This window comes from Numida meleagris, chromosome 2, assembly GCF_002078875.1.
Source record: "Numida meleagris isolate 19003 breed g44 Domestic line chromosome 2, NumMel1.0, whole genome shotgun sequence".
NCBI classification, from domain to species: Eukaryota; Metazoa; Chordata; class Aves; order Galliformes; family Numididae; genus Numida; species Numida meleagris.
In genome coordinates this window covers 109100821-109113414 of record NC_034410.1, presented here as the reverse complement: position 1 = coordinate 109113414, position 12594 = coordinate 109100821, and the positions used below count along the sequence as shown (strand labels likewise).

Genomic DNA, 12594 nt, shown 5'->3' with positions numbered 1-12594 from the left:
TAAGACACGAGCACAAGGGGAAAAAAAGTAGGATGGTTGAGGATAAAATGTTAAATGAATGGTGCTCAGTCCCTCAGAATTAGAGCCATGATGTCACTATGTAATACTTCTTAACAGCTTAATTCAGATGTTTTCTCTTTGAATACAAAAGTCTGTTAAATCAGAAAGTGCTCCAGCCCCTTTTTATTCAGAAACTGGTTTTAAAGGGCCTGTCATCATCTCTCTTTCAGCTTGAATCCAGACCTCTTCCCTTGTTCTGTTATCAATCTATCTTCTCTGAAGTTAAAAGCTGTTTTCTCTTTTCACTATTTCATGCAGAAATATAATATTGGCAAAAAGACACAGAGGCTGTCTTTCAATTACTAAGTTAGAGATGAAGCTCTCTTCTCCAAAGCCTTCAGCATGACCCCTCTTAGACTGAGAAAATACATGATCCTTTTCTTCTTTTCCTGTGTGAGAAAAATTTTAACTGCAAAATGCAGATCAAGAGGATGGTTTGAGTACGCTATTGTGCATTATAATGCACCAAGAGTACTTGATAATGAAAATCTTTCATTATATCTTTATTACAGAAACAAAGGAACAACTTACTCAGAAAGTAGGACCTGAAAATTGTAAAATAGAAAAGGCCAAGGTCTCTGAATATTAAGTAAGGGAACACTGGGAAAGAACAGATATTGCATGTAGGGGAGCTGAGCATATTCAATTTAGCAACATTTTAGCGGTCATTAATTCACATTTATTTAAAACGTTGGTGTTTTATTTTGACCAGTGTGTTTGTATGTCCCTCTACACCAATAATATCACAAAGTCTCCCAAAGAGATCAAAACTGAGGACAAAGGTTGACTGCATCAGAGGCTTTTCATGTCCTCAAAGATATGAAAATCATAATCACTCAGGATCACAAATTGGCATGGCTAGGTCTGGCCAGCCCCTCTCTATAGTATTTCATGAAACATTTACAGCTGCTAACTAGATCACTGGGGGGAATCTTTCCTTCTATTCTTTTTCTCTTAAAGACATATTAATGAGGCACAGGCCTTTTCTTCTGGTTTTGTTTCCAGGGTCTTAATCTCCATCATCAGCCGTCATAGGTATAAATAGAGCTCCAAGTCACCCAGCTCTTTATTACTAGAGTTACTCTTGAGAGGTATGTTTGGCAACATTCATGTGCCATTTTCTGGACTTCTGCCCCTCAGTTTCATTTATATCTTCTTTCTCTGTTCTGCAACCCAACAGCAATGGCTGTTACCATTTCAAATTTTCATTGTCAACAAACAGAAACTAAATATCACCAGAAACTGATATAGTATTAAATATTCTGAAAATAAGGGGGGGGGGGGGGGGGGGGCAAGAGGGAGGGCAGGGAAGGTTCCGCAGTTTTTAGATAACTTTGAATGAAAGTTTATCTCATCCAATAGTCTTGTGTTCTTCAGCTGATCTGACCTTTCGGGTAAGGAAGGAATGGAGAGCCTGGAGCATGTCCCATGTGAATCTTTCTCAAGAGAAAGCTTCAGTACAAGTAATATTGGTAATAGCATGAGTTTTCCCCTTCCATCTTCACACACTGCAGGATGGGAATCTGCCCTAGCATTCTTGATCTCTCACCTACATCCCTCATAGGATACACCAATCCTGTTCTCCCCTTGTACTTTCTTTAGAAAAGAGCAATGCCGGATGAAGTGACAGGAAGAGGAAGCACAAACTTCTTCCACACCCTTACCACTCCTGAAGGAAAGAGAATGCATAGAAACAACAGCCAGTTTTGGTAACAGGGATTAGTGTGGTAGAGAAGAGCATTCCAGCAGTGTAAATAGTAGCAATGCCTGATAATTTTGGTATTGTTTGGAATGACTGACCTTCAGAATTACAGTATAATCCTGATGTTAGTATATCAGTGATGGAGCTTTTTATATGTAATTTCACAGAATCATGGAATGGCCTGGTTGAAAAGGACCTCAAAGATGATCTAGTTTCAACCCCCATGCCATCGGCAGGGCTGCCAACCACTAGACCAGGCTGCCCAGAGCCACTTCCAGCCTGGCCTTGAATGCCTCCAGGGATGGGGCATCCACAACCTCCTTGGGCAACCTGTTCCAGCATGTCACCATCCTCTGAGTGAAAAAATTCCTCTTGATATCTAACTTGAATCTCCTGTGTCTTAGTTTAAAACAATTCCCCCTTTTCCTATCACTATCCACCCATGTAAACAGTTGTTGCTCCCTCCAAGTACCGGAAGGCCACAATGAGGTCTCCCCGGAGCCTTCTCTTCTCCAAGCTGAACAAGCCCAGTTCCCTCAACCTTTCCTCACAGGAGAGGTGCTCCAGCCCTCTGATCATCTTGGTGGCCCTCCTCTGGACCTGTTCCAAGAACTCTGCATCTTTCTTGTGCTGGGGGCTCCAGGTCTGGACGCAGTACTCCAGATGGGGCCTCACAAGAGCTGAGTAGTGCTGCCAGTGCACACTGCTGGCTCATGTCCAGCCTCTTGTCCACTAGGACCCCCAAGTCCTTCTCTGCAGGGCTGCTCTCAAGGAGATCTTCCCCCAGTTTGTATACATACCTGAGATTGCCCCAGCCCAAGTGCAATACCTTGCACTTGGCCTTGTTGAACCTCATTAGGTTCACATGGGCCCACTTCTCCAGCCTGTCCAGGTCCCTTCTAAGTATTCTGGAAATCTGTCTCAGCTACTTATACTAAAAAAACTAAAGCAGTATCTAAAATAGTCATAGTAGAGCTATAATTCTCAGATACTGAAAGCAGAGTCAGACTTGACTCATGATGTCCCCATGACAATTGTGTTTCTTTTGTTCACTGTTTTTTAAAAATAAAAATATAAACCAATAACTGAGATGTCTTTACTATTGCCTCTATTTTAAAGCAAATATGCATGCTTAAAATCCTGTCCAATCAGGAGTCTTTCTAAAGGATCTGTGAAATTAAAGCATTAAACACTCTGCTTACTTTTCTCCAGTGATTCTTAACCTTTTACCTGACTATGCCCAATAACCAGAGGAAAACAGCACAGAAAATGTGTTGTGGCTGCCAAAAAAAGTGACAGAAGGACTGATGAAAAGAAATGAAATCATCTCTAGCAGCATCTACTTGTGATCTGACTTAGCCATTGTGGTACTGTGCTTACCTGGAAGAACAGGCTGACCCTGATGTAAAACAGGAAGCTCCATGGATATTTCCCCACCAGCCTGGTCCCAAGCCAGCCATCGATTTGCAGGGAAAGAAAACTGCTCCCCTGAGAAAAGATTCAGCAACTGCACCTAAAGCAGAAAAAGGAATTGCAATTTAAGTTACTGATTTGAGTCCAGATAGACAGAATAGAACTTGACAGCTGTAGGATGCTGTTGAAACCTGTGCAGGTTGAGCTCTGTGCCATGATCACAAAAGCACATGTTTGGGACACGTCTGCTCCCTGGATACAGCTGCACCCAATTTGACTTTTCACTCAGTCAAATTAAGGAAGGCAGAGCAGAGTAACTAAAGCATAGACAAAAAACAGGGCTTATCAGCTAAGGTGCAGTTTGACAAAATCCAGCCTTGTTGTTGCAGCTGGTATATCCAGGTATGTAGGCAGTAGGTGGCATGGCTCAACTAATGGGGAAGTTCTCGCTAGGAAGTTCAGCAATGCTTGCTAATCTATTCCTTTCATTTAATTTATTGTTACAACAGGAGTTAAAGAAATGGGTTAGGATTCTTCAAAACTGCTTCTGACATAAATAGTCTTTGAAAGTGTTGGATCTAATATTAGCCTGCCCCATAAAACTTTATTCCATATCCAACTTCCAATACACAGCAGTAAAAGGACCATATGCACATCAGCTGAAGAATCAAAGGAGCTCCTGTTATTATGTGCTTCAAAACATTCCGTAGTAAGAATCTCATTGACTGTTACATATTAGAATAGTCCACGATTATGCTCACACTAGCAGCTACATTAGATTTTCAGCCAGCAGAGAGAAGAAAAGCTGCTTCTACCTGTAATTTCACTCCTGCTCTGTGCTTTATAGAATCTAATCTTCTTAATTAAAATACTGAATTAATTTAGTATTATTTGAAACACTTTACTCATTTTTACTGCTTTAATACTAAAGTTAAAGAAATAAATTCATGCTATCTGAAAAAACTCAGCACACTTCAGCCTGTCAATATCTGCTGAGGGATCTTGAAAGGGAACTCGGAGTTAGTGAGGCAGTACCATAATCATTTGCAGTTCTGAAATCATCTCAGTACAGATATAGTCAAAGAAACAATGGGATATTGAGGGGGGAGTAACATGCCTAACTACCATAAAAACTCTGCTTTTACAGATTACTCAATTTCAGATCTTCTAGAAAAATACAGATTTCCTTAAGAACTTAGTTTCTGACCATCCTGCTGTATTTTGTTTCACTCCTATGAAGTCTGGAAGTGAGTAGTTGTACTCCTCTGGCTCTCTACCTAAAAAAATTCTAAGCTGCTTGTAGAGTGTGTTTAGTTGAATGTATTTCTTTTTGACTACGTGCCTGAAGTTGCTAAGACTGAATGAGCCCAGCTGATGGACTGCTGTCTTAAAGCTGTGGCCAATTGGCAGAGGTTCGATAAGGAGATAAAAACAAAAATTGTAAGCCAAGAATTTATGGAACACAGTGAAGTACTTGACTCCTTTCTTCTTTTAAAATTTTACTGTTGATTTCAATTAATACTTCCTAGCTGGGAAGGGAGAAGACTGAAAAATAGCTTTTTTTTCTTTTCATTTTTGTCAGCATTCTTTAACCTCCCATTTCAAATGGATGTGTCACACAATGTTTTATATCTATATACTAAGTCATATTATATACACACTACGTATATACTATACATAGATATATATGGTATATCATATATAGAGAGACCATATATATATGTGTGGTATATATATAAAATCTATATATATTATACCCAGACCATACTTGGTCTTTTTACTGAGTTTCAGCCCCAAAAGAAAACAACTAAAGCACCAAATAACCACAGAGTTCAAAACAGTGAATATTTAATATTAATAGGCATTCTGTATTAGATCTAAATTAGCTCTGAAGCATGATTATAATGTTGAGTTTATCAGAAGCTTCTAAAGTTCTTTATCAACTTCTTTTTCCTAACTGAAGGATGAGAAACTCTGGCACAAAGAGGGAAGAGTTTCAGGCATGCAGTCTATCACTGGCACATAGTACACAACTAACATCAAGGATAAAATCCAGATACTTTCACTCCCCTCCAATAACCTATATAATGTGTATAACTGAAACTAGAAATAGAACTTGCTGATTTACTTCACTGTATAGAATCATAGAATCATTAAGGTTGGAAAAACCTCTAAGATCATCTAGTCCAACCAACCACTTACCACCAATGTTGCCCACTAAACCATCTTCCTTAGTACCACATCTACATGATTCTTGAACACCTCCAGAGAAGGTGACTGAACCACCTCCCTAGGCAGCCTGTTCCAGTGCCTGACTACTCTTTCAGAGAATAAATTTTTCATCACATCCAACCTGAAGCCGTTCCCTCTCATCTTTCCACTGATACCCAGGAGAAAAGGCTGACCATCACCTCACCACAACCTCCTTTCTGGGAGTTGTAGAGTGAGATAAGGTCTCTCCTAAGCCTCTTCTTCTCCAGACTGAACGATCCCAGTTCCCTCAGCCACTCCTCATAAGGCTTGAGCTCCAGTCCCCCCTCACAGCTTCACTGCCCTTCTCTGGACATGCTCCAGGGCCTCGATGCCTTTGTTGTAGGGAGGGGCCCAAAACTGAACACAGTACTCAAGGTGCAACCTCACAAGAACTGAGTACAAGGGAATGATCACCTCCCTGTTCCTGCTTGCAACACCTGGGCACACTGCTGGCTCATGTTCATCCACGCATCGACCAACACTCCCAGATCCATTTCTTCCACACAGTCTTCCAGCCACTCCGCCCCAAGCCTCTCATATTGCCTGGGGCTGTTGTGGCCAAAGTGCAGGACCCGGCATTTGGTCTTGTTGAACTTCATCCCACTGGCCTCAGCCCAGTGATCCACCCTGCACAGATCCCTCTGTAGGGCTTTCCTACCCCCAGGCAGATTGACACTTCCTGCCAGCTTGGTGTCATCTGCAATCTTACTGAGGGTGCACTCAATCCCCTCATCTAGATCATCAATAAAAATATTAAATAGGACAAGTCTCAATACCTATCCCTGGGGAACACCACTCATGATTGGTCGCCAGCTGGATTTAACCACCACTCTCTGGGCCCGGCAATCCAGACAGTTCTTTACCCAGCAAAGAATGTACCTGTCCAAGCCATGGGCTGTCAGCTTCTCCAGAAGAATGGGAGACAGTGCCGAAGACTTTGATGAAGTCTAGGTAGGCTGTGTCAGCAGCCTTTCCCTCATCCACCAGGCGGGTCACTCGATCATAGAAGGAGAACAGGCTGGTCAAGCAGAACCCACCTTTCATGAACCCATGCTAGCTGGGCCTCTGGTTGTCCCACACATGCTGTGTGATCTCACTCAAGATGATCTGCTCTATAACCTTTCTTGGCACTGAGGTCAGACTGACAGGCCTGTAGTTCCCTGGATCTTCCTAAAGACCTTTCTTGTAGATGGGAGTCACACTGGCAAGACTCCAATTGTCTAGAACACCCCTGATTGATCAGGAGTGCTGATAGATTGTGGAAAGCAGCTTGACAATCACCTCAGCCAGCTCCCTCAGCACCCTTGGGTGGATCCCATCTGGTCCCATGGACTTGTGGCAGTCTAAATGGAGTAGAAGGTCTCTAACTCCTTCCACCTGAATCATGGGGGGTTTATTCTGCTCCCCATCCCAGACTTCGAGGTCAGGAGGCTGTCTAACTTGGGAACAACTGGTTGAACAATTAAAGACAGATGTAAAGAAGGCATTGAGAACTTCAGCCTTTTCCTTATCTTTGGTGGTCATGTTTCCTAACGCATCCAGTAAAGGAAGGAAAAGGATGGAGATTGTCCTTAGCCCTGTTCTTATTGTTAGTATATTTGTTTAAAAAAAAAAAAAAAGTTATCTTTTACTACAGCATCCAGATTGAGTTCAAGCTTGGGTTTTTGCCTTTCTAATTTTCTCCCTGTATATCCTAGCAACTTTTCTTTACCTGCATTAAGATCTTTTTTAAGGGAGGAGGGAAAATAATCTGTCATTGTCTTTGTCTCCGCAGAGTCATAGAATTAGAAACACTTGCAAAGTAGCTCTGATGCTGTGCATAAGAACCCAGAGTCAATTGCAGATTTGAAGAGGACTTGGCAAGACTGAGTTCAGTGACTTGCTAGGTTTCAGCCAACTCTGGACACTGTAGCATGCAAAGGCTACAGAAGACAGACTACACTAGAGCACTTTGCTGACTTCCTTACTGTTCATTCATGCACTTTTAAAGAAATATAATGTACAGTTCTCACTAAACAACAAACAAGCAAAGAAGATAGATCTCATCAGAAGTTGCCTCTCATTCTTCGTAAAAAACACTCCATAATAAATAATCTCTTAAACAAAGCTACAAGTATTTGATGAGGCTAACATACTTCTCCCAAGGAATTTTTCTGACTCATATTTTGACACTATTGTCATACTGACTGCTTTTGGAAGGACAAAATTCCTTCTCGCTTCTTTTACCTCTTCACAGTGCCAGGCAGGGCAGCTTCCTGCATTAGTATGTCCAACACGTATTTTGTAGAGACGTCCTATGTTTCCTGTATGAACCTGTAATAGGAACACCACCGATGAAATACAGTACGTTCCTTAAAAGACATACAACAAAAGTTCATTTAGTAACTATCAGTAAGATTTTAGTTTAGATGAATTAACTACTCTGATATTTAAACAAGTGATTCTAAAATATTTTGCTCCAGACTATTATTGGATGTTTGGCTCTTTTAAAGAAAAACTCTATTGCAAATCCTGTGGCCTGCTAGCCCCATCTGAATGATTCAAGATGCTGCTGCAGCTACTTTGTTCCCCAGTGAATATTGGTCTCAGTGGGAGATGAATACAGACTGTAGGCATCACTAAAAAATATAGCTTGACTGTAACGCCTGTCTCAGTTTAGCATCTGTACCACTGACCTCCTACAAAATGAACTGTGTTTCCCTGGCACCTCCCACTATTTGTGTTTCTCCCTGCCCCTCTCAGATGGTATGCTTTACAATTTTGGAACAAATTGGGTTCATCTTTGACATTTCTTTTTACAAAACATTTCAATTAAATCAACTTTAAAAGCGGTATTTGAAAGATTACCTCTTGGGCAGGCTGGATGAGTACATCCAGTACAGATAATAGGGTGCTGAGGGAACCACTTTATGTGAAGGTTATTCAAACAAGTAGTCATGAACTTAAGTGTAGAGTTAGAAAGCTTATCTTATAAAAGGAAATTTACTGTGAGTGCCTCTCCTCCTTGCTGCATTTTTTTTTCTAATGATGTAGCCTGATTTGCTGTCCTTTTGAAGCTTTCTAAAGAATTGATTTCCATGTTTTCACTTACTGTATAAAGATGGGTGTGAACCAAATTCTCTGTATTGTAAACAGACCATAATTAACTTGGATCTAGCACAAAAAGCAAGCAGAGAGGCCTGGCTCCTATACATTTTAGAGTACACCCTCCTTAATTCTATTCAGTGCCATGGAAACTCACCTAAGAGGAGAATCTGAGTTTCCAAACCAGGGACTGTCTCCACATCTTGCATTTAAGAGTCATTTGAGGTGAAATGGATGGCAATAATGAGAGCAGAAAGCAGAGCTTAAAATATTTTTCATAAAGACAGTATTTTTAACCCCAGTTACTTATTTTATCTATTCCTTTCAATCTTGTATCAGTTTTTTGTATCATGCATGGAGAATGGCACAAATATCAGAGGTGCTGGATTCTCCTGAGAAACTCTATCAGCTGATGAGACCTAAGAACTTCATTTCCTACATCCCAGCCAGCTGTGAGACCATTGCAGAAACAGATGAGTTCCTCATCAATGCTGCCATTCTGTATTTTTTGTCAGAAAAGTACTTGCTATCCTGGATGCTAACTATGGGAATAGTTATTTGTTACATGCTCTTATAGCAGACAACTGCTAGAGTTCACGCTGACAATCCCACACATATGCTTAAACTCTGCAGTTCTTGATAAGAGACCTTATTTGGGCTTATTTAAATTATCAAAGAACAAGACTGATGGAGGAGGAATTTACTTGCATAACTGGGAGCAGAAGTAGCCATTAACTGAACTAAGACAGCAAATATTTAACAAAGTTAAAGACGTATTCCATCCCCTAATTCTCCACTTGTCACTTCATTTTTAATACTGTTGCTCCATTTCAAACATTAAAACTATAGAAGTATATCGGCTGTCCTCTTCTCTGTACTTTTTGGGGCACTATGTAAAGTAAACAGTAGTTCTTCTTAAGCAGACAAGAAATATGTTGGATCAAACTGGCTTTTCCATGGGTGAGGGGAAAAGGACACTACAATGATTTCTTCATTTATATCCTGCTTCTTGTTTACAGATACGTGTGTTGTACAAAAACTGACTGTCTTTTTATCACATAGATTTTGAAATGTCATGTGGTCGGGCAGGACACGAGAAAGTAACACAATGAATATATATTACTTACTGTGAAGACATCTTCATTGCCTCTCTGAAATAATTTTCCCTTCTCTCCATCAAGAAAAATAGGCCCTGAACTGCCGTGATCCCCATACAATATGATATAAACCTTTGAGCTTGTTCCTGCAGACGGCATATCACTGGTCAGGATTGACACCTTCCATTTCCTAGCTATCAAAAGATAAAAAGGCTTGCTTAAGTGAATTACTTAAACTCAACATCCCTAAGTAAAGTGTATTCCAGTAATCAGAATTCTAAATAATATCATGTTGATGAGTATAAAAATATGTATTTCACAAAGATACAGCAAATATTGACTGTGCTAAGTTGTGCATGTGAAAATCAAGAAATGTCAGGTTGCATTTACATCTTTTCTGTATGCATATGCTATATGACAAACTCAAATTGCATGACTGCATATCAGTTTTCAGACTCAATATTTGAAACGTTGTACTAAATTGTATGAAATAGGTCTTCCTGTTTGTATAGGATATGTCAGCTCTGCTCAGCACAGTGCTGTGTAATGACACCCTTGCAGGCTCTCAACAAGCTACCTCTGAAAGGACAAACTCATCACTTCAAGCATTAAGGACTCCTAAAGCTAATTAGCTCTGCTGAAAGATACCTCTTTAAGAATGGAACTATATGTCTGCAAAGCCATGCAGATGTAACAGCTCAGACAAAATTGCCCAATATATTCTTGCACTGCAGTGTTGGTGTTATACCTTGAGATATCAATACTCTTTCTACAGGTGAATTTCTTTTCTAACAAGATCAAGTATATGGATTTAGGCTTGGGTTTAGTGAAAGCTGAGTATCAAGAGTATGGAATTAAGGGAAATGATATCATTGAGGAGTGGCTGATAATAGTTTTTCATATTAACAGGGGTATTAGGAAAGACTATTAAGAAAAAACTCTCACTCCCAATACTGCGGATTCTGATCTCAAATGACAAACATTTAAGCACCTCCCAAGCTTATTAGTATTGTTTCGCACCATCGATTAATATAACTCTTTCTCAGAAGAGAACATTCTTTAAAACACAACAGTAGCATTGAAAAGTTTTACTAATTACAGAAGGCTCCTGTCACCTAATGACTCCTCTATACTACACAGCTAATATACACTACATTTTACTGATTTTACTTGCTTTTCCATCCATCACAGCATTTCTCATCATATCTGTTCTAGCTAAAACACTGAGAAATAATATACTAAGGGCATGACATGATGATTTTTTTTTTCTTGACTGAGATATCTAAAATAGATCTATGTGTCTTAAACTCTAGGCAATAAGAAATCCTACAAATCTGTTGTAAGATTCAGTGAAACCAATTTTGTTCTGAGTATCACTCTGTGTTTTCAGTGTTAGCCCTGTGCATTTTCTTAAATAATTTAATGGATATTGATACATATACAGAATAAAGCTACAGCAAGCTATTACTTGAGGACCAGTGAAATGACTGATTTGAGGAATTTGCATTCAGTTTTCTGTGGCGTTCTAGAAAAAATAAGGTAGGATTAGTATCTTTATTAGCTACTGTTTAGCCATGTCTAAAAGTAAAGTTGTTTAAGAAATAGATTAGGTTGACCTAGTCTAGGTGTAGGTCGATAAATTTCTATCTGGGAAGTAAATGGATTGAGAATCTATGTCCTCCATACCACTTAGCAGCTATGTTTGAATTATTAATACTGCTTTTAATAAAAGGCAGAAAAAAATGCCCAGTAAAGCCACATTATAAATTCTAACCTCTAATGAGGTCTGATGGTAGAATTTATGAGTCCTGCTTGTAGTCAAGCTTTTGCTACAAACATTTTCTTCTGTGTGGCCATTGTGCTAGTACATAAATCACACATTCTTTGGGAATTGCAGTGGTGTAGAATTAGAAACCATTAAAATAGATATTGTTCCCCAGACTTTGAGTGAAGAGTCACGAAGTCATTAATAGAGTCCTTGGTTCATCTCTGAGGACAAAATTCAAGTCCTTGAAATGTAAAAGAGTGAACATTTTTTACTTCAGTATCATAGAAGTTTACAACTGCCACAAATCTTTTCACATGTCTGAGCTATTTGCTAACAAAGACGTGTACTAGCATCAGTTACACAAATATGTCTTAGGAAAAACTGTATAATACTGTAACACTGGATCCGTTGATTTCAGCTCTGCCTGAATAGCCCATTATCTTGAAATGACAGTAGTATCACTGAAGATCAGTGGATTTGTAGAGTATGCTATCAGCTGGGATTTATGACACAAAGAACCATTTTCAACATCTTGAGCAATCAGTAAATTTTCAATATCCCAAGACAATATGATAAAGAAAATTGTATTCATTAGATAAATTATGATCATTCAAAGTATGTCATATGGTGTTTGCAAACACAGGTGTTCCGGTATTACTAGATACCAGGTGCTGATTCTTCAGCTTTCTCTTAGTAATACTGCTGAAGTAACATCTGTAGTAAGTCAGTCTCATCATACAGAAAAGTTTGTCAGTTGTCAGCTCCCATAAGCATAAAACCACTTTCTTTCCTATAATTCTCTCTTTACAAATAGCGTTTCTCTACACATGTTCTACAACACTTTGTTTTAGAGAAAGACTAGCATTGACAACAGAATGGTTCTGAAGGTCAACTGTGACCTTAAAATTTTACCCTGGGGACTTACTCTGATCTATGACCTATTTACTTGAAACGCTATTTTTTTCTTTCCACTTAATCTGTTGTAGAATAGTGCTCTGGTTTTTACTTATTTGTTTGAAAAATGCTTGTAGGATTATGACCTAAAATGGTCTAAGTAAAATGTAATTTTTTTTTAAAGACAGAGACAGAATATGAAAGAAGTTGTATTGTTTAGGTGCAGGAATCTGAAATATGCTATTATTACCATAAATTTAGAGTGTACGCTACTACCCAGTTTTGAAGAGACACCCTTGTAGCACTTACCTGAAAAAAACTGT

General features: G+C 39.3%; 1 protein-coding gene across 8 annotated transcripts in view; it reads right to left on the bottom strand.

Moving 5' to 3' along the window:
- The window catches only part of LOC110394957 (lipoxygenase homology domain-containing protein 1), a 207494-nt gene that overhangs the window by 152444 nt on the left and 42456 nt on the right, over positions 1-12594 (bottom strand). For all 8 annotated transcript variants that reach the window (XM_021389041.1, XM_021389040.1, XM_021389039.1 and 5 more), the window contains exons 4-6: positions 9640-9803; positions 7655-7741; positions 3143-3275 (exon numbers count right to left, since the gene is read on the bottom strand). In XM_021389041.1, coding sequence (XP_021244716.1) covers positions 3143-3275; positions 7655-7741; positions 9640-9803 — 384 coding nt within the window. The remainder of the gene's footprint in view (positions 1-3142; positions 3276-7654; positions 7742-9639; positions 9804-12594) is intronic.